Source organism: Triturus cristatus, chromosome 4_1 (genome assembly GCF_964204655.1).
Source record: "Triturus cristatus chromosome 4_1, aTriCri1.1, whole genome shotgun sequence".
NCBI lineage: Eukaryota > Metazoa > Chordata > Amphibia > Caudata > Salamandridae > Triturus > Triturus cristatus.
In genome coordinates this window covers 800,314,780-800,337,060 of record NC_140585.1, presented here as the reverse complement: position 1 = coordinate 800,337,060, position 22,281 = coordinate 800,314,780, and the positions used below count along the sequence as shown (strand labels likewise).

The following is a 22,281-nucleotide window of genomic DNA, read 5'->3' as shown; positions in this document are numbered from 1 at the left end:
GCTAACTGAGGGTTTGATCTGTTCCGGAGGTATTGGACCTGAGTGGAAGGTGGTGGCCTCGTCCCGTGCACGGCCTCCGGCGACCCAGGGACAATTCCAGCAACATTTGTCTACTTTGGCTGATTCAGCCTTCCTGGACCTTGTGTGCAGTGCAGATCCTGGGGCAGCACTGGGAAAGACGTCCCTCCATGATGCGGACTGTGTTGGTACTCGGAGACTTCCACCCCACCTGTGTGCGTCGCTTCCCGGTTGTTTTTGGACACTCCTTTACCTTGGAACATCGGACATGGTGCTGGGTCGAGGGGTAGGCATGGGCAGAATTGCAAAGAGTGGTCAGGGATGAGGCTGATCCTTCGGGGGTGGTCATCTAGTAGACGGGCGGACTCATGGTTGCGTACTCTCAGGACATAGCTATTAGCATATTTGGTGCATAATGCTCCCCATCCCCTTTATTGATATGGTCGATTTGGTGCTGCTTATTGTTTGCTGTGGGGAGACCTCACCGTGCGGGAGGGAGAAGCCGGGGGTATGTTTTGAAGGCCCTCCTCCAGTTTATTATACTTTCTCCACCCCCCCGTCTGGTGGGGTTCTTTCTTACTCCTTTCTCCCTGTTTCTTCTATATTTCGGGTCTAGTTCCAGGGCGACAGGCACACTGCTGGGGGGGGGGGGCCATACTCATTTGCAGAGGTGCAGGGTGGGGGGTTGGGGGAGGGGACTCTTTAGTCTTTATCTCTTTTTCCATGGCCTCCTTTTTCTTCTCCGCTTCTTCTTGTTTTTTCTTTTCTGGGATCAGCGCGGTACACCTCCTTTGTTGTGAATCGTCGCCTCCATGTGTGCCACAGTTTCCGGGGTGTTCTCTGGGCGTTAGGTACGGGGGCCTGCAGGCGCAACTGTTTTTGATATTCTTCCCCATCCGGAATTTCCTGTGTCTGCGCCATTGATCCAATAGATTGCAGTTTATTGCTTACGTCTATCATTCGGCCTGCCCCTTATCGCTGTTGGGAAATTGTTTGGCACCTGATCCTACTGTCTTGTTCCATTATAAAATGAAAAACCCTTTTTCTCCTGGTGTCCTACCTGCGCGGCTCACTGGCCGGACTATATTAGCATGAAGATTCTGCTTTCCGAGGTGCCGCCTGTGCTTCCATTTGATCTTATTGCTCTGATTGCTTAGCGGCTGGCCCCGGGGGGTTGTAGGCCCATACTTGTTAATGATTGAAATGTCAATAAAGGTTTTTCAACAAAAAAAAAAAAAAAAAAAAAAAAAAAAAAAAAGAAGAAAAGCAACCTTCCATGACAGAAATCATAGTTGACACTTCGGCATTGGTTCAAAAGGTGGTCCCATCAGCCTTGTAAGGACTATGTTCAAGTTCCATACTGGTGCAGATGGAGCTCTTGGTGGTAATACTCTTTTTAGTCCTTCCATGTTGGCTTTAATCACTGGTACTCTGAATAGAGATAAGTGTTGTCTGTTTTGTAGGTATGCAGGTACTGCTGCTAAATGCAATCGAATGGATTTATAAACTAATCCAGAATACTGTAAGTGTAAGAGATGACAGATGATGTTTTGTACTGAAGGGGATTGTATTGTTACAATATATAATCAAACGTTTCCACTTTCTTGCATAACATGCTATTGAAGTAGGTATCCTAGCCTCCTTTAGGATATTCATACAGTCTGGTGGGAATTGTAAATAAACAAAACTCTGTGACTTCAGAAGCCAAATCAAGGTTGGGTTCCTTGGGATTTGAATGCCTGAATTCTCCATGGCTCTGAGTGAGGAGACTGGATTTGAGATGCAGCTTTCAGTGTGAAACTACTGACAGCTCCAGCAGGGTGGTGAACCAGGGTTGACGTGCCCATGTGGGAGCTATGAGAATCAGTGTAAGGGATGTTTGCCTGAGCTTCCGAACTAGCAGCAGAATGAGTGGAAGAGGCAGACAAGCATAGGCAAATAACTCTGACCAGTTCATCCATAGGGCATTGCTTTTGGAGAGCGGGTGTGGGAACCTGGAGGCGAAGCTTGGGCATTTTGCGTGTTGAGCTGTGGCGAACAGGTCTATGTGAGAAAATCCCCATTCCTGAAAGTAGGGAAGAAGAATTTGGGGATGAAGTTCCCACTCGTGGATTTGCTGTCTCTGTCTGCTGAAAAGATCTGCAATTTGATTGTTTACTCCTGGAAAGTGTGCTGCTAGGAGATACATTTTGTATTATATGTCCTATTTCCAGATAGTTTGTGCTAGGCGTGACAGTTGGAGAGTGTGTGTCCCCCCCTGTCTTGTATGTAGTACATAGCTGTCATGTTGTCTGTGTGGACTAAGACAGTTTTGCCTACAAGGTGAGTTTGAAAGGCTTTGTGCGCTAGAAACACTGCAAGTAGCTCTATGTGATTGATATGTAGGTTTCTGTACTTTAGAGTCCATAATCCTTGGATTGTGTGACTCTGTGGGTGAGCTCCCAAACCAGGTGAGCAAGGCGTCTGCTGGAGCAAGGTCGAGAAAGGGCCGCCCTTTGGATACATTTTGTGGGTTCCACAAGTGCAGAGAGCGATGGATGCAGCCATCCACCAACACTAGATTGGTTAACTGACCCTGCGACTGGTCCCACTGATTGTCTAAGCAATCTTGAAGGGGTCGCATGTGAAGTCTTGCGTGGGAAACAATTATAATGCAAGATACCATCATGCCTAGCAGTTTCATGAAGACTCTTGCAGGCAATGATTGGCTGGGCTGAAATTGATAGCGAAGGTACTGAATACTGTGAATCCAGGATGTATTGGGAGAGGCTAGAGCTTTGCGAGCATCTATTGTGGCTCCCAGATAAGTTTGTGTGTTGGAAGGCTGTAGATGAGACTTCAAAGGCTTCACTGTAAACCCTAGTTGGTGAAGTAAGTGAATAGTGGTTTGAGTGTGTTGGAGACACATTTGGTAAGTACTGGCTTTGATGAGCCAGTCGTCCAGGTATGGGAAGACATGGATCGGTCTTCTCAGATGTGCTGCGACTACTGCCAGACATTTGGTAAATACCCAGGGAGCAGTGGTGACTCCAAACGTTAGTACTTTGAATTGGTAATGCTGACCTGCTATGATGAATCTGAAGTATTTGAGATGAGCGGGATGAATTGGAATGTGGAAATATGGGTCTTTTAAGTTTAGAGTAGACATAAAATAACCCTGCTGTAGAAGCGGGAGCACTTGTTGACGTGTTACCATGTGGAAATGCTCTGACAGTATGTAGAGGTTTAGTTCTCTGAGATCTAGAATAGGTCTCAAGGATACGTTCTTTCTCGGGATGAGAAAGTATAGGGAGTACACGCCTGTCCCCAGATGTTGCAACGGCACAGGTTCTATGGCTCCTTTGGAGAGGAGGGACTGAACTTCTTGCTGAAGTAGATGTAAATGTTCTGGTGACATTTTGTGAGAACGTGCCGGTATGTTTGGAGGATTGTTGGTAAGCCCCCAGGCAATAACCATGTTGGATAATTCCTAACATCCATGTCTGTGGTGATAGATTGCCAAATGAGGAGGAATTGTAAAACACGTCTCCGAAGGGTGTTAAATGATCAGGGAGAAGTGTAGTCAAGTCACTGCTTGTTGGGAGAATAATGCAGTGCGGAACACTTGCCTCGACCTTTGTTGTTGTTACCTCTATATTCTCCTCTAAAGAAACCCCTTGTAGAGGAAGATTGACTGTTACGTTTGTAAGAGGTGGCAGTATTGTCTGAGGACATGGTTTTCAACCCTCCAAGGTAGAAGGAGCGACGAAAGGTGCCCCGATTAGAGGGAGACTGCACAGCTCCCTTAGACTTGGCAACCTCTGTGTCTTTTTAAATTTTTTCAAAATGTCTTATCTACTTCCGGCCCGAATACATGTTCCTGGCATTTATAATAGACTGTTGTACTTCTGGTTTGAAACCAGAAATCTTCCACCATGCAGGTCTTCTTAGTAAAATGCTAGTGTTGATCTCTCTAGCTGCGGTGTCTGCAGCATCTAAAGCGCATTTTATTGAGGAATTGGATATGAGCTTCCCTTCCTGGACTAAATTCTGGGCTTTTGCTTTGTGCTCATCTGGGAGGTGTTGTAGCAACTGCTCCTTTCGTCCCAGTGTGCCCTATAATATCTGGCTAGCAGGGCCTGGGTGCTGGCAATGCGCCAATGATTTGCTGCTTGGGCAGCAACTCGTTTACCAGAGGCGTCTAATAGTTATGCCTCCTTGTCTGGAGGGGGAGCATCACCTATAGTCTGTGACCTGTTTACGGGCATTAGAGACTACCAAAGAGTCTAGTGGTAACGGTCCTTTAATAAAGACTGGATCTGAAGGAGCAGATTTATATTTTTAATCAATCCTGGGGGTGAGAACATGAGCCCGCACTGGATCTTTAAAGATGTTATCGGCATGTCTCATCATGTCTTTAAGCATTGGTAGAGTGTGACTAGCCCTTTGTGTGGTACTGAGCGTTTCGAATAGGAAATCTTCCTCGAAAGATTCCTTCTGTAACAGTACCATTGTGCACCTCTAGCAAGTAATTCAGATACCCTACATATTCGTCAAGAGGGGAAGGCTTTGCAGGGTAAAGATCTGGGTCGTTATCTGTAGGTGAATCTTTGTGATAATCCTTCCAGGGGTCTACTGGTAAAATATTGTCCCCCCATCTTCATCATCATCATCATCATTGTCAGGTGGTGGTGGTGGAGAGTTAGTTGGTGTAATCAGTAAATGAGGCAAAGGTGGAGAGGCTGGTGTAGGGGAACGTGGTAAAAGAGATGGAAGGGAAGGGTTAGTACCCACATTCTTCCTCTTGAAATTAATAAAGAAAGGTGCGTCTTCAGACTCAGGTTTGTGTTTCTGAGGTGACTTGGTAAGAACATGTCATGTATCTGGATTTATATGAAGTTCCTTTTGTTTTGGGTCCGATTTGGGGGTTGGGGCGTAGAAAATCGGATCCTGCAGCTTCGGAGGAACAGGTTTTGAGGATTTTGGTGCCGGGGTAGAATCACTTTTCGGCATTGAACATTTCGGTGCCAAAGAAGGCTTTGTTTTTAGTGTCAACGACTTCAGCTCTGAAGCGGTTTTCAGCTTCGAGCCTGAAGGTTTCTGCTCGGTGCCAGATTTCGCCCAACTTGATTCAGAGCCGGAAGGCTTAGAGACATGTTTCGGTACGGAGCGGGAGGGTGGGGCGTCAGAAACATTATGTCGGTGCCGACCGTGGCCCGATGGCAGGGGTGGGACCAAAGCCTTTTGTTTCGGCTGAGCTGGAGTTTGGGTTAAGGGGCGTTCTGTACTCAAGGTACGCTGACCCTGAGGCAAGTCTTCTTCCAACTCTGAGTCCGATTCTGGAATGGAGACATGTTCCTCTTGTTCTTCCTCGGCCCCTTGTGCGTCGTGTATTCGATGTTTTGACTCTGCATCTTGCGACGTCGAGCCCGACGATACCGGAGCGATCTACATGAGTCGCAGTCCTGTTTGTTGTGCTCCAGAGACAAGCACAAGTTGTACACTTGGTGCGAGTCGGTGCGTGGCTACTTGGCGTGGCACCGAGGTAAGAATTTTAATGGAGTCCGTTCCATCGACTGCAAAGAGGACCGATGCGGTTAGGCCAGATGGCCTTCCTGGAGATCTTCGATCAAAATAGAGGTTTTCCTCAACAGAGATGATACGCGGAGAAGTACAATACTCGTTCGAAACAGTACCGACGCGGGTAGAGTGGATTGCGCACCGAGGGATACCTAAAGAACTGCTTTGAACCGGCGCGCCGCAATACACGTCCACACCCGATGGCGGAAAAAAATACTCTAACAATGGAGTCAATGCCCATGCGCACTATTACCGAAAGGAGGAGTCACCTACCTCGTGACTGCAAAGACTTCTTCGAAGCAAAACAACTTGCAAACAGGCGGACACAACACTAGATGGCAGGAGTATGCAAAGCAGGTGATCTACAACTCACACATGCCTCAAACACCATGTTTTCAGAAGTTGTCTAAATCTAACACATGCAAAGAGATTCAACGTTCAAATGCAATAACACAATCACCCTTAAAACAGGGGATCCCTGATCCACCCTCCTTCATGTAACGTGTTCAGGGTTATTCTTCATTCACTGGTAGCCGCATCAAGGAATGCAAACTATTAAGCTGGCCTCCCCTTCGACTTTTCAGAATTTCAGTCAAAAGTGTCTATGGTGCCACAGCACCTTTAGCAGCACAGAAGCATTACAGAGGTGCCCTCAGCGTAGGCACTTACAAGATCAGATCCTGTTCAGAGAAGTCGGGCTGCTCTTGGTAATCGATTCAGGCCCAGGCTCACTCTCCAGGGTGATGCAGCAACTCTCCCCAGCGATCGGAGTAGCTTCCAGCTCACGGCGATGTGATAAGTCAAGGTCTCCATGGTGGAGGAATTCAGTCCTTCTGTTTCGTATTGGAGTCCAGCGAGGGTGCTTCATCCTCCTAAGCATACTCCTGGTCCACGGGTGGGCAGTCAGGGCAGATCCGTCGGTGTGGCTAGTCCCGCCAGTCACAGCCTCACTTCAGTTCCAGGAGACGGCCCCAAGTCTTTGATGATTTGGTCCAGACAGCACCCCTCTGCATGTGGGGTTGATACGGCATGTTCCGGATACAATGCAGACTCCTCTGGTGCAATCGCTTGGCCCCTCCTGGCATATGGGTTGGACACTTAGGCATTCAGGAGTCCTGGCAAGCTAGTCACACATCATCATTACCAGTGGCCCCATCTGGCAAATGGGGTTACCGTGACCAGGCTGCGTGGGCTTGGCACCCTACACACAGGGCTCAATACTTGGCAGTCTACAGCAGGCCTCTCTTGGCATATGGGGGTAGCAGTATACATGCTCCTGATGGGTGCACAGCTAAATCCTCACACCTCCCACAGGGAGCCCTAACTGTGAGGTTCCCCTTCAATGCTCTCCTCTTCCTCACAGGGCACACTGGTCTTTGCAAGCAGGCAGGCGCTGGTGGTCCAGGGCAGGTGGTCTTGGTTGCCCTGGGTGATGTCCACTCATACATCTGAGAGAGTAGCAGGTATTGGCCCCTAGTCCTGGTCACAGGCAGAAGTCTTGCAGAGCTTCCCTTCTCACACAGTCTGCCGGACAGATTTTTGGGGACTCAACCTCCCCTTCTTATAGTCCATTTCAAGACACCAAATGTGATTTAGGGTCTGGGTCTTTGACGTTTTATGTTGGGGTTCTGCTGCTTTTGATATGGCCACTTCTCTTTTTCATCTTTCTTCATGAAAGAGGTCAGCTACAGCAGGCACGACTCGGAAGCTGACTGTACACAACACAATTCATGGAAGTGACCAGAGTTCACACCTGAATGTCAGCACAATGATATGAGCATCAAAAGCCTAATCTCAGACCCCTTGCTCTACTGTTTATGATTCTCTTATCAGCCCCATCTCCCTTCCTGAGATGTGTCCAGGCCCCTTCCTTGTGAAATATCACTAAATCAAAGAGCAGTCTTTTGAAATGTAAAGAGAGTCTCATCCTATTACCCCCAGTCTGTGTCCCCACCCAGCTCACAGGAATCCCAGGGTCCTCCATACAATGTACCACAGCAGGCATTCCCTCAGTGTACATTAATAGCACACTTTCTGTTCAGCACTAAAACCTCTATGCATTGTAGCCACGCAGGTACACATGCATTCAGCACACACCCTCAGGCCTTGGGTGCACTGTTCAGCACTGATGCTTTTCTATCTTTAATCAGGGTGTGTTTTTTTCAAAACACGAATTTATATGCAGAGGTGAAATCAGCCTAACTCAAGAAAAATCATCACAAGACTCACTTGGTCTATTGGATTCCGAGTAAGCGGTCAAGAATGGCTGGGGAAGATATCGGATGTCCAAAATGTAAGGCTGTAAAGGCAGATGATATACACATTTTTATGCAATTTCCAACATTGGCCTCCTATTGGGACACTGTATGTAATTTCATCAGTAATATTATAGAGCACCATATAGATTTATAGCGGTGAGGCATAAGCCCTCAAACTGTATTTATTGGAATTAGCTCAGATGGCTATTTTTGTTGGAATTCTGCTAAAACATAGCTTGTTTTCTATGGGATATTGTTGGCAAGGTGAGAGATATGTAAGCTTTGGAAATCATCAAATGCACCGCTCTTTAAAGAATTTTCAGAAAATATCAAGTTAATAAGTCAAATGGACATAATGTGTGATCCCCAGAGCTGTTTGGGGTCTGAAAGATATTACACTGATTGCCATACAGCAAGGGTGTCCGATGATGAAGCCATGCTTGCTGTACTTTTGTGCCTGGGGAGGCCACTTCGGAACAGTAATAATCTTGTGTCTGGGATTTTCCCCCTTGCGCCCATCCCCCCATCGTCAGGGAAGCGGGGATTAATGGGAACACGCTAGCAAGAATGAGATGGTGTGATGAGGACCAAAATAAATTTATTATCAAAAAAAACACATGACTGCCAACACACACACTTACTATGTACGTGCTGCACAACTCTTGACCCTTCAAGTATTGTACTTCATGTAAACACACATACTCAGCACATACTCTATCCACACACGCACTGCAAAGCACTACAACTCTCATGTAACATAATCCGCTCAACATACGTACTTTCCACACATGCACTGCACAGTATTGCTCCATCCTTGGACTGTACCCTTCCCAGACACATACGCAGAGTCACTCCTGCGCTGCACACCATTCCACAACTTACCTGATGAAGGCCAAGTGTGAGGTAAGCACACAGCAGCAGAACATTTAAAAAGGCGAGTGAGCTTGTAGGCCCCACTCCAGTAATACAGGATAAAACGGTCCTTTTCGCTGCTACGAATTACTACTTCTGGTGAAGGCGGTAGCCTTACACCACTATGAGGCTAGAGCTTTGGGGCTCCCCTCCCGGTCAAACAAGACCACATGTCATGGCACACAAGAATGATCTGTGTTCACCTATGACAAAAACTCAGCATTAGGGATCCAGACAACAGTACAATTGGGCACTCAGGGTAGGGGTACACATCTCTTACTACACCGAGGACTTTTAAGCCACAAAAGCAGTTTTAAAAGCAGGGAGTAAATGTAAAGTTTTCATTGCTTTTTAATTGTTTGAATGCAACTGCTTAGCAAGATTTAAGGGCTCATGTTCATGGTCTGGTTCAGGTGAAAATATTACCATATCCACTTTGTATCTCTTAGGCGGGTAACGATGAAATTGTCCCTCCCTATAGGATTAAATCTCTGGTTCTTTGGAAAGCTCTGGCATATTACACTACAGAACAGTTAAAGCACCTGGCATGGAAGTAAGAAAAGTATCTTTAAATGGCGGAATTAAATCGGCAAGAAAATGGTCAGAAAAGATTTATCACTTGACACTTAGTGATATTTTTCATAAGGACACTGAATAATCCTGCTGATAAATCTCTTTCAAAGAAGACACTGGAGTGTAATATGCGATGGTCTTTGTATCTGGAAATGCAGACTATAATAAAGGGAGTGATGAAGCAGCATTCACAGTATGCACACAGATGTTGGTTACCACCAGTCTGGGCACATGCACATATGTTAAAAACACTGGTACAACAAGTTCACCACAATTTGGAGCAAGAGATGGAAAAGTGCCTTACTCAACAAAGATGTGCAGTGCCGCAAATAAGGATAATAACATGGTTGAAGAGAATACCCACATTTGCTCCTTGAAGTAATGAACAATTGCCTCAGAGGAGCCTTGCAATATGATTCAAATTTCTCGGAGCAAATATGTTTAGCTTTTGTCATAAGGCGCACTATAGGCTGTAGTACCATTTGTTATTCCAGTACTTCAGAGGCAAAGGCAAAATAGTGTTCCAAAAAACTGGATAAAAAAGGTAACGATCCAGTTGACAATTTAAACCTCTTGCCGAATCTCCTTCCTGTTACACCCATTCTTTAAATTCCCCACATGAGGCTTTTAAAATAAGTGGTGGGTTCTCTAGCCACTGAACTGTACTTTTAGCAGATGAAGAGGTGTGTCAGATTCTCTAGTAACATAGCTCGTGTCCCCACCCCAGGTACCGGTTACCCAGTGCGTGTCCAATAGGGAAGCAAGCTTAGCCTCCAAAGTTAGGAACTTCCCCAATGTTCTATTGGACTCTGTGTTCTGAGCCTGGAAAACACTTTTGTGGTAGCTCCAAAAACAGAATGACAGATTAAAAGGTAATCCAGTAAAACAGGACCCTAAGCCTAATGACTTGGTGCTTTTCTTCCCATAGCTACTTGCTTATGTGCACAACCAGTGGTTTCCCCTCTAATACAGATGATATAGGACCTAAGAGGTAGGGGTGAAGGGAGGAGCACCTATTAATGGTACCCGTAAGTCTTACTGACTCAGTCAGTAGAGAAGCTCTGCTCTTTTATCTAGACACAACAGTCTTCATCCTAGTGGAGTCTCTTTAAATAAAAGTTAATCAAGAACATTGATAGACAAGCATTGGCATAGCCAATAGGTCTCGCTTTTGGGACCTTATAAGTATTTAGTTATGTAGCACAATATCCTTGGTGCAACAACATTATCTGTTGCATGGTTAAACACTTATAAGGCCCCAAAGGCGAGACCTATTGGCTATGCCAATGCTTGTCCTATTTTCCCCTATTTCCTGCGACAGGTGTATCAGCTAACTTCAGGGATTTAGGGATAATACGGGTTCTCGGCCTGTCTGACCAGTTGGATCCTGACAAAGCAGGTAATTTAAAAACTCCCCATTCCTTCTTAAGTGTTATAGATTCAGATGGTGCTTACAGGAAGTATTAGTGTGAAATACCACCCTACCTGATGCTACCATGAAGGATTTACCACTAAAAATGGGGATGACTCTGTGCGTATGTGACTAATTCCAATAGCCTGCGACCTGAAAGGAAAAATTGTGATTGAAACAATTATTTCTTAAACAATTCAATTACCTTACATTCATACTTAATGATTGGTGTTATAATGAGAAGACAGAAGAGAGGCCATATTGTTCAATAAGCTCTACTGATTGTTGTCAGGAACGATGTCCTGTTTGGTTCTCAACTTATTGTGTGCATAGATGGGGAAATGTTTTTAAAATAAAAAAGATACTTTGGGGAGTGCGTGTGTGGAAGTCCATCCTGTTAGCGGTCCCTTACAAGTCTGACGGATAAAGTTACTGCCCCGCCCAATTACAGGTTTTAATGGGTGCAGGAACGCGCTTGGCAAAAGCAAAAGCAAATGTGTTTCCAAACACTAGCCTGGAAACGGAAACACAATCAGGGAAATCATGCAGAACCTGTAGTTACTGTGTCAAATTCTGCATACCCAGTTTCCAGTCGATTACCAAGAGGAAGATACTGTCTACATATTTCATCCATGTCAGGCGTAAACGTATGATTCAACATGCTTACCTAGTATTTCTCTATGATAAGCAAGTCGGTGGGGTGGAAATGGGTTTTGTCTGAAGAGGGTGAGCTCTGACTGGCTGGTGTACTTGTGTTGAGATGACAAAGGAGCCAATGTGGCACGTTGAACTCCAGTCAGAAGGGGAGAGAGAGCAGTGGAGGTTTCTCTGAGAGCTGATGATGAAAGTAATATTTCAAGACAAGGTTTGCTTAAAAGAGCCCTACCCTGGGAAGCCTCCTCTCGGTTCTTTACGGCTGCCATTAAGAGCCTCTCAGTTATGCACAACACTTTTAGACCTCAATTTATTTGACTTATTTGCACAAAGTTTAGGCAATTGTTTCTGAGAGCAAGTAAAGTATTCTTTGGGGCTGCTATGACTGTTGGTATTGTCCTTGTGCAGGTTCTCTGCTGCTCAGTTGTTACAATGTACAGGTAAGCTTTTACAGAGAAATAGCCCTATGAGTTCATAGTGCGCATAAGTACATTCAGTAAACAAGCGGTCGCGCAGCCGCGAAAGTGAAAGTAATCACGGTCAAGCGCGGCGCGCGCGCCCGCGCACATGCACTGTAGCTCTAGGCTGGCCTGGTAGCACTTTTTGGAGCCCTCTCAAAAAGTCTCGCCAGACCAGCGCAAGCGCTGGGTCAGGCGAGACCTAAAAAACTATATTGAATTTTGCTGCATAAAACACAAAAACACACTCGCCAGCTGCAAGTTCCTTAAATGTGACACCCGGGCTTTGTGTAGGTATGCCTGCCTCCGAAAACTGTTGGCCATATCAGATGCATTACTCAAAGCCTGCCTTAATTGGCATGAGCAGCAGGGAAAGGCAGTTCTTTAGAATGTATTAGAATTTAAAACTCAATTAAAACACAACCCCATACATGAAAGGGAAATAGCTGAATTTAAAAATGGAGTCAAGCCCTGCATCTTGCAATATAAGAGATAAAATGGAGTACATAAAGGCTATTGCAGTAGTCAAGTTACGAAGTTATTAATGCAAAAGCCAATGTTTACCTTGCGGCTAGAAAGAGAAAATCAAAAACAATTTAACGGATTTATTCAGAGAGAAACACGTGCCAGTTACAGACCGTACATGTGGGGGAAGGACAGTGAATTGATACATTTGACTTCTAGTTTTTTCACAACTTCCACTGTTTGAAGTTAGAAGGCTATCATCCACAATTGGTAGTGGATTATGAATACCAAGACCTTACGATGAGGGATTCTGTAGCAGTTTAATAGTTTACAGCACAAAGACACTTCTACAGGTGTGGGTCCAGCTTAGCATTCCAGTGACTGCAAGACCTTTTATGTTATTCATGCACATGCAAAAGAAGAATCCATACTTCTGGATTACAAAAGACATGGAAAGGACAAACACTGTAAAATCGATGTTACAAAACAAGAGTCTTGTGACAACACAAAAGCTAAAGAGCAGGTGCAGAACAAAACAAGGATAATCACCAAATGGCTCAAATGTGTAAATAATGCTTATAGAAGCATTATATTTTTGCAAACTTTTCATGACTAAAGTGGGAGATGACAGCACTTCTGTGGAAAATGAAACCTTGACATTACTGAATATAGAACAGCTGCTTTTGATAAAAAAACAGTGGTATATTGTGTATATGGTTCCAGAGCATACATTGCCGTGTGCCTCATTTTAGAAAGATACAAAACAATTCCAGATATTCAATTTACAGCCTACATCTAATCATCTACTTCTAAGAATGTGACAGGCCCAGGGACATTCAAGGCCCAATTCACAAAACATTATTTAAAATTAGTAAGTGTGTAAAGCAATTCAGAAGTAGATCAAACTTTAATCAGGAGTCGTCAGGCAGATCCACTCACAGAAAATGAGCAAAGACAAACTATTTAAGAATGGGAAGTTGTGCTACAATCCTCTGGATTTTTCACAAACCAGATAATCAAGTGTGTACTTAATATAGATCTCCAGCCCCAATGGCAGGCAATGCCTGTACTCTTTCACTAGAACACATTGCACCCCTTTAAAATTTGTAAATCTAATAGCTATTTTCTAGTGATAAGATATCTGTGCACATCTTACCTCCAAAGAACGAATTGTAGATTGCGCCTCGGTCAGCTGTCGCACCTGTATCCTATGGACATTTTCAGCCTGCATGCCAGAATGGTCTCGCTGAGCTCGTAATTCTGCTACCTCCACTTCAAAGCCTTTTAATTTCTGAATTAGCTGAGCTTTGTCCTTCAGGAGTGCTTCTACACGTTTACTGTCTCTTGTTGGATCAACTGTCATTAGCTGGTTTCGCATCTCCACTTTATCCTTCTCTAGCCGTGCAATCTAGTTATAATGGAAGATACGTTAAGCCGACATTAAGTCATTAAACAAAGACACGGGAGGAAAACATTACTTACCTATAAAACAAAAACCAGTCTGCATGATGTATTCCTCTGAGTGGTACTATGACAGGAAGCCACAAGCCAATGGGGTTTTTGTCACAGACCAAGCAGTGCTCTTGCTAAAGACCTTTGGTAATATCATACTCCTCCATTTCATTGGCTATAACAGTTACACATTTAAAAATGGTTCTGGCTGTTAGCCACATCATGATTGAATCTAATTTCAGAGATACAGCATCATCCTATCCGCAAATATATTTTAAAGCAGGTTATGTAGGAAATGCAAAAAATTCAGGTATTCAGCCCATAATATCAGTTTGAAGATATTTTCACAAAAGCACTTTTTGATAACAAACAAATATACATTTTTCAAGTTAATCAATTAGTCCAACAGGGGGAAGAAAAACAAGAACTCGACTTTTTTCCCCTAGATTCGGTCAACATCGTTTTTCCTTTCCACCCAACAGTCTAAACACGTACCTACACTACAAGGATAACAAGGGGGTATTCTATAGATTTTGGAGGGCTCGACAAATATTACCAAACCAACCTAACCTAAATAACATTAGTACAAGTAAGATACATCGAACACTCCAAATGAGACTAAAATTAGTTTTTGAAATTCAGTTTGCATGTTAAATTAATAGCTATTTCATGAAATTACTTCGGATTGAGTCATTCTTGGATATAGAAATGTATTCATATTGACAATGTAATGAAAGATCCATAATAACAGCGGAGGCTTAAAAGACAAAATACTGTGCATGCCACTATGACCAACTGGTATCATTTTATTTCACGTCAGATGCATACAAGGTACGCAGACAGTACACCTCCTTCTTGGATGAGAAAAAAAAACCGCAAACACTTATGACAATATGACCCAGCACTCTGTTTTCAATATACTTAAGTAATAGTTAAATGCAGTTCCTAAAATCCGATTTTAGTGGGTGATGAACATATTATATCAAATTCAGTCTTTTGATGATCTCACGATGGTACACAATTTAAGTTAACACAAGACCCTTTAATGAAGAATTTGTTTTCCAAACCAGAATGCCCTCTAGATACCAGGGATAGATTTAGTATAAAACATACTTGACATCGGGCCACACCTCCAACCCTAGAGGACAACAACCTGAATGACCCTCTGGGGTGGCGGACTGGGGGTTGCTCCTGTGCCGAGGACAGCATGTATCTGTTATCAGATGCACTGCCTTAATTAAGAATGTCCCAAGGTGCAAAAAGGGACCGTTTGTTCGATGTGTAATTTGAGCCCTTAATTTCTTTTCCCCCCATTTTTAAAATAAATTGGATGGGAACTGGTCCGTTCTGCCGGGCCAGGCCCCTCACCCAAAGATCTTACACAGTCTTTCTGCCTCAACAGGCCCTTGCACGGCCACCCACATGGCAAGCCAGAGGAAATTTGGATTCCTTTGTGCGTAATTTTGTCACATTTGGCTTATAGAAAGGGGGTAAGCCCCTCTATTGTGCTTCATCTGGGGTGCAGAATGACTATCTGGGGCACGGTTGTAGGGCATGATGCCAAGACGAGACTATTTCACACAACATTTCTTTTCTCACTTTTTTTTGCCCTTGGTAGTCTGGTGGGCTTTAAGCTTAGCTGATGGTTCCGTGCTTCACATGTTTTGGGACAACCAAGAAACACCTTATATCTCTGCGAGCTATACATTATGTGTATAGATCAGCCATCAAGAAACAAATGCGCATGTAAAAAACATTGTAACCTGGTCACATTCGTTTTTGATATCAACAATTAGTTTCTTTCAGAACCCCATGGCGATGTACAAAAATGACCACTTGCCGAATTAAGAATTTTTTCTACTTTTCATACATGTATAGATTTGCAAGTTCACTGTCGGGTTTCATACTTTTTTCCAATGCAACCTATACCTTTGTCTGTTCCTGAAAACTGGAAAGAGGATGATCTTAGTTTAGCAACACTTTTCTTGATGCCATTTTGAGGAGCGAAAAAACACTTACACAGCAATCCCTACCCAAAAAAACCCCTAGTTTTGCTACAATTTGTCTACCTTCTCGGTTTCCTCCAGGGAAATCTACAAATGCTGGGTACCTTTAGAACTGCCAACATGTTGGAGAAAAAGGATACACTTTTGCCCTCGATATCTTTTGTTGGAAAAATATTTTGAGGGCTGACTGCCCCACATATCACGGCCCAGGGGGGTCTCCGCACTCAATGGGTTGAATTGTAAATGTATTTATGAAGCGCTTACAACCCCTGACGAGGCATTGGAGTGCTTCTTTCAGTGAGTGAATAAGCAGAGCAGGTGAGTTTGTCCCTCAAATTAACTCCCTTATTTGAAGTAAGTGCATGGCTAATCTGAACTAATGATCTTATTAGAGTAACCATAACTAGCTTTTGCCAGGTTTTCCAGCTCATGCTAAGAAATGCCTATTGGAAAGTTTTCACCCTCTCTTTCACATCTTGGCTCCCAAGGTAAGAAATTGCTGATTAGCATGTTCGTCCAAAAATGTTTACATTCTTGGTACAACTGAAGGCCGTCTTCTTCCCTTTTCATGATCTCAGTCTATAGACACTTGTATGCTCCCTTTGTTTGGTTGTAACTATACCTCTGTACAAGCAGCATGCTTCACTCCCTGGGCAACCACTGGCTGGTTGGTCCTGTGATTAACAGGTTATTCATTTTTCGTTTGTTAATAAACCCTGTTGGACCTGGCCCCCTTTGCAGGGTTGTCCCCAAGCATTTTTCCTTCCTCCACCTACTTTTCTGACCTTCTTTTTGCTGGCTTTAGGACTCTAGCACTGATTAGCAGTGGTAAAGTGCTCAAAGTGCATGTGCTCTCTCCTTTAAAACATGGTATGATTTGTTCATACCGCTTTGGCATATTTGATTTATTTGTAAGTCCCTCGTAAAGTGGTATACCATATTCCCGGGGCCTCTAAATTAAATGTTAATAGTGGGCCTGCAGCACTGTTTGTGCCACCCACTGACATAGCCTTTCAAACCTGTTTCAGGCCTGCCATTGCAGGGCCTGTGCGCGCAGTTTACTGCCACTTTACACTGCCATTTAAAATTATTTGCCAAGTTCTTAACTCCTCTTTAATTACACATAGGTCACCCATAAGGTAAGCCCTAGGCAGCCCAACGGGTAGGGTACTGTTTACATAAAAGGTAGGATATGTGCCTTTATTGTGTGGCATGTCCTGATAGTGACTATTATGTTTCTCACTGCTGTGAGGCCTACTCCTCTTATAGGCTAGCATTGGGAAATCCCTTATATATGTTTAAGAGGTAATTCCGGACCAGAAAGGAGTAGCGTTACCATGTTTGGTATGTTTGGAATAGTGGTGATAAATTCTGCTTACTGGTGTAGTTGGATTTTACATTGCTATTTTAGAAATGCCACTTTTCCATCAAGTGTTACTTTTAGAAAGGGGGCGTTGCTCTGTGTTTTTGACTCTCTGCTTTTCAGCATGATTCTAATCCCTGTCTGGGCCTGGGTGACAGCTACACTTTGAGCATTCTTTCAGGACAGCCATCACACACGAAGAGTTGGGTGTGACTGGATTACATCTGCATTGATCTGCATACTGATGGGAGAGGACGTTCACACTTTACAACTGTATAGGCTGTGTCCTGCCCCCACACAAAGGGCTAATTTACCACCCACTGATATCTGGAGCCAGGTCTGGGTTGAAAGGGATTGTTGCACACTTCTAAAAGGTACCTCGATGTGCCACAGTGCTTGTGAATTGCCCTGTGCCATACAGATCAGCGTGCTCTCATGAGGAGCTGGGACTGAAGGCACTCCTAGAAAAGTTGCTGCCATTAAATGCGTGGTGAGCGCTGGATTCACCCTGAGTGTGGGTTTTCTCGCTGTGTCCTAGCCCCCTAGTCAGCGTATGTGTAGCTTTCGGTTTCTATCCCTAAGGCAGCGCGGGTCTGAGCAACGACATGTTAGTTCCCGGCATCAACCGATCTTTTACATCGACCCTATGCTTGGCAGGTCTACACGTACAGCAATCTGAGCGGAGAAGCGCTGCAGGGATTCGAGAACAGATTACTTGGGGCCTCGAGCACTTCCCTCTATGAGGGGAGAGAGCGGGGGCTCCCTTGACTAGTTGCCAGCCAGCCAGTGCGCGGCCATCCTTGCTGTGCTCAGGGAGCCTGAAATCAAGACGGGGCTGCTAGACAGGCCAGAGAGGTCTCTGTGGCTCCCCCTGAATTAGTGGGGATTCCTAGCATATTACAGGCACTGAGGCCAGCCGTGGGTTTACCAGCTTAGAATTTGTGGGGGACTGTCTCGGCTCCATGGTGATTCTTCGGTTGTGTGGCAGGTCCGAGCGGCTAAGACGGGCCCCGGACTCGCTGGATCCCACACTGGCCATTTGAGGCAGGGGGCGGGGAGGGTTGAGTATTTAGACTTGTCCCCAGGATGTTGTGGGTTCCAAATCTCCCCGCTCCGATGCCTCATGCATCCCGGAGTGATCCACAACAAGAATCATGGTTGCTAATTCATTTCTTCAGAAGTACCGTAGCCCCAATAGTAGAGGCGCAGATGCTTCCAAGCCATACAGTTTGGGGCTGGATTACCAGATAGAGTATAATAGAAGCACAGATTCTCCTGTGCCCTCTACTAATGCACTCGTTTCAACCAAGCCCACAACAATTACCATAACCCCGTTAACAGGAGTGAAGAGGTTCCTGTGCCTATATGGGCTTACTGCTACGGAAATTCTTATGGTGATACTTTAATACTTTATGAATGTACTACTGGTGATATTTGGGGATTTATGTATTTTTCCTCCAAACTGCTGAATTTCGTGCCTTGATGTATAATGTATGGCGTTTTGATTCTTGCATTGTCATAATAAGAAGTACATTTTCAGAAATGGAATTGTATGCACAGTATTTGTGACTTACGTTGTTTTGGTCTTGTGTTATATATAATATACTATATGTATATTCTTACAATCCTGCGTGGAACCTCTTTTCTGGTGTATTCCTTGTGTTGCTGTGAGAATGGTGAGAGGAGTGGGCCTAACGGCTAGGGCGGTCGACCTCGGATCTGGGGAACTGGGTTCGAGTCTCTGTAATGACGCTGAACATCCTGTGATTTTGGGCAAATCACTTAACCTCCAAGTGCCTAACAAAAATGAATGCGTCCTCATGTAACGCAACTGGTGCTATGTAAAGCGCTCTGATACCCGATACCGGGTCAAGTTCGCGCTACATACAAATTCGTTAAAATAAAAATGTGTTGAGCAAACGCTTTACACATTGCCTCTGTTGATAAGCCTGCCTGCTCAGCGCCAAGCTACCAAAGGGTGAGCACAGGTTATCTTTGGTGTGTAACTTTTCTGCCCTGACTAGAGTGGTGGGTTCTGCCTGGCTTAGGTTTATCTTTTAGCCAACCAGAAACCCCATTTCTAACAAACCTTTTTAGACAGTTCAATTGGTGAGGGAGAATTTGGATACCAAAGCCAAGCAGAAACCCAATTTCTAACAAACCCTTGCAGACAGTTCAGTTGGTGAGGGAGAATTTGGATACCATAGCCAACCAGAAACCCAATTTCTAACAAACCCTTGCAGACAGTTCAGTTGGTGAGGGAGAATTTGGATACCATAGCCAACAAGAAACCCAGTTTCTAACAAACCCTTGCAGACAGTTCAATTGGTGAGTGAACATTTTTTTACAATATCATGTGATTTTGGAACTATACAGACATTATGGATGTGGACATGTTCGTGGACAGACTGGGTGAAGTGGCGTGTTGTGCTGTCCCCAACACACTCAATCAGATGCTTCAGTTCAGGGCCTCCTTTGTTGACTCGCTCACTGTCTGGCTGAATGACGGAATGTCAGTTACTCACGAACACCAATTCATTTCATTTATATCACAGATTAAAAAGAGATGCCATATGCCAGGTAGTAAACTACTCAATCAATGAAGTAGGAGGGCTCTATATATTAGTTTGTAACCTGGAAATGAGGATGACGGTTTAATGATATGACAATTAATGGTCAACATACCTAGATCCTAAAACATTGACAGCTACAATAGGAGTAAAGAACCACTGCACTTACATTGTAGAGTCTTCTTGTGTTACGTTACCCCAACCAAATGCACATGTGCTGACCTAGTGTGGAGGTCTATAACAGTTTTGACCGCCATTCTATATGCAACAACCAAGTTAGTGGGGCAGCAAACAAGTATAGCTACGTTGCTCTCCTGACTGGATGACTAGCAGACTCCCTACATTTATGTATCATGCTAATACATACAAAGGTATCGAACCCGAAGGAAAAATTACACACTGTCAACTATTATCACAAAATGAATTAACTCTTTGTTGTCTGGATTTACCTCTCATTTAGCAATAAGTTGGACTCCTATTTCTTTTTGTTGAATCCTGCTTTGTTTCCTACACAGGGCATGCCATGTAGAAGCATGCTTTGAGACACAGAGGACACTCTGCAGTAAGGGGGCAGGCTACACCCAGTCATTTAATGCATCATTAAGTGCGAACCAAAGACACATTTAAGTATAAAGCACTCAGCATAGTTAGATTACATCCTGGTGTGCTGCAGGGAACTCCAGCTGACCTAAAAGACCAATACAGGGAGGTGACAAAAAAAATCAGCAGTTTAAGTAATAACACTTGAGATGACAATCCCTGCCTACCTCAGCTTCTTGCTTAATCCTTTTTTCTTCTAAAATCCGTTGCTGCTCTTCTTTCTGGTGCTCAAATTCAGATTTCAGGAAGGTATGTTCATACCTTAGCTTGTTGTATTCGGACCTATATTTTTCCACCTCCTAAAAAGTGAAAACAAGAGCGCATGATTTCTCTAAAATGTCAATTATTAGACGAATAGCTAAACGAGCAAGGTTTGTTCTTAGTTGAATATTTAGTGACTGTGTTTTTCATGCTTCATACCATCCCCACTCAATAAAGGAAATCAGAACTCATGCTGTGACGTTACATAGCCAGCGTTTGCTTAGCTAGATGCCCAAGTTAGGAAATAACTTAAACTCAGGATCATGTTGATTATTGTTCTACAAAAGGTGGAGATATAATAAGTATACTTAATTTGCACCTTACACCCTTCTTACATAATGACAAATGTGTCAAGCATATTTTACACCAAATGTTCGCAACAAAATACAACTAGTTTGTACTATTTGTGAAGCATTACTTTTCAAGCATAATATATAAGAAATATAGTGAATTTAAGAGCTGGAAGACATTCAATTCTTGTTGCATATTGCTCTACATAGTGCATATGTAACTGCTTTGTGCTTTAGTAAATTAACTTCACGTATTGTAGCCCACCAATAGTCCGTCTTGCTGGATTCCCGACTACACAAACAGCAATGGACTTTGCTACATTTCTGCACCAGTGGGCTCCAACTATAATGAGTTAAGCGAGTATCAGTGCCGTACTATCTTAACACTAGCTGAACCAAATAACTTCTTGCACACGATTTTGAATTAAAACAATTTAATGTCTGAGCACAATCAGCAGGCCCTCAAGGGCAGTTTTCTGTGCAATTGCCTCTAATTTGGAATGGCTAGCAAGCATTTAACTGTATGAGATTAAGAAAATTGAAGGAATAAAAAACTTTGACTCAGTGTTGCAGGCTAAGTACTATACCTTCACTAAATTTTGAAGCTATAGTTTTCATTGCTTGGCACATCAGAGGACAACGGTTTATATCAACTGATCTTGTATTTGATTGCCCACAGCAGAAAAGCAGGAGGAGAGGTGGTGGGGGGTATTTATGCAACATGAGAAAGACTGGATGACCAAAAAAGAGAGATACATTAGGAGAAAGATGGAAGCAGCGTAAAGAGGAAAAAGAAGAGGATAAGAGGAAATGAGGTGAAGGAAATGAAAGGAATTAGAAAAAGAAAGATGGCAGATAAACAGAGATGAAGATCAACAGAATTAGAGAAACAGTATGGTTGAGAAAAGGACCAACACAGAGAAACAAATTAATAGCAGAACCGAGAGATAAAAATAGAGGCAAAGATTATTTACTGAATAGACTTACCCGGTGATTCTTGGACACCCACTCCTAAAGACTCATATTATACACTTACTGAAGGTAAGAGATGAGGAGCTCATTTTAAGACAGAAAAGAGCTCAACATCTGAACAGTGATGTGTTGCTATGGTGTAAAAAGGGTGATTGGGTAACAGTTCAGTAGTCATTACTTTGACGAAATACCATTCGAGTTTTCCTCCAGTGGTATCACTTATAGAATCATACATTTTGACTACTCCTACTGTGCAGACCGAGAAACCTTGGTAAAGATGATTAATAGGTATAATACTGAATCATATGTTTTTCAAAACCATAAGATCATTAATACAACTAATATGGCCCGGAAAACAGCCTAGAGTAAACTGGGAAACCATCCCACTAGCATATGAACAGGGGGGACTCGTCTGATTTTAAATTGTATTGCCTATGTGCACAGGAGCAATTCACTCAA

General features: G+C 43.7%; 1 protein-coding gene across 2 annotated transcripts in view; it reads right to left on the bottom strand.

Moving 5' to 3' along the window:
- Positions 1-22,281, bottom strand: part of CEP83 (centrosomal protein 83) — a 259,250-nt gene that overhangs the window by 194,288 nt on the left and 42,681 nt on the right. For both annotated transcript variants that reach the window (XM_085653397.1, XM_085653398.1), the window contains exons 5-6: positions 20,467-20,598; positions 13,465-13,716 (exon numbers count right to left, since the gene is read on the bottom strand). In XM_085653397.1, the coding sequence (XP_085509523.1) occupies positions 13,465-13,716; positions 20,467-20,598 (384 nt within the window). The remainder of the gene's footprint in view (positions 1-13,464; positions 13,717-20,466; positions 20,599-22,281) is intronic.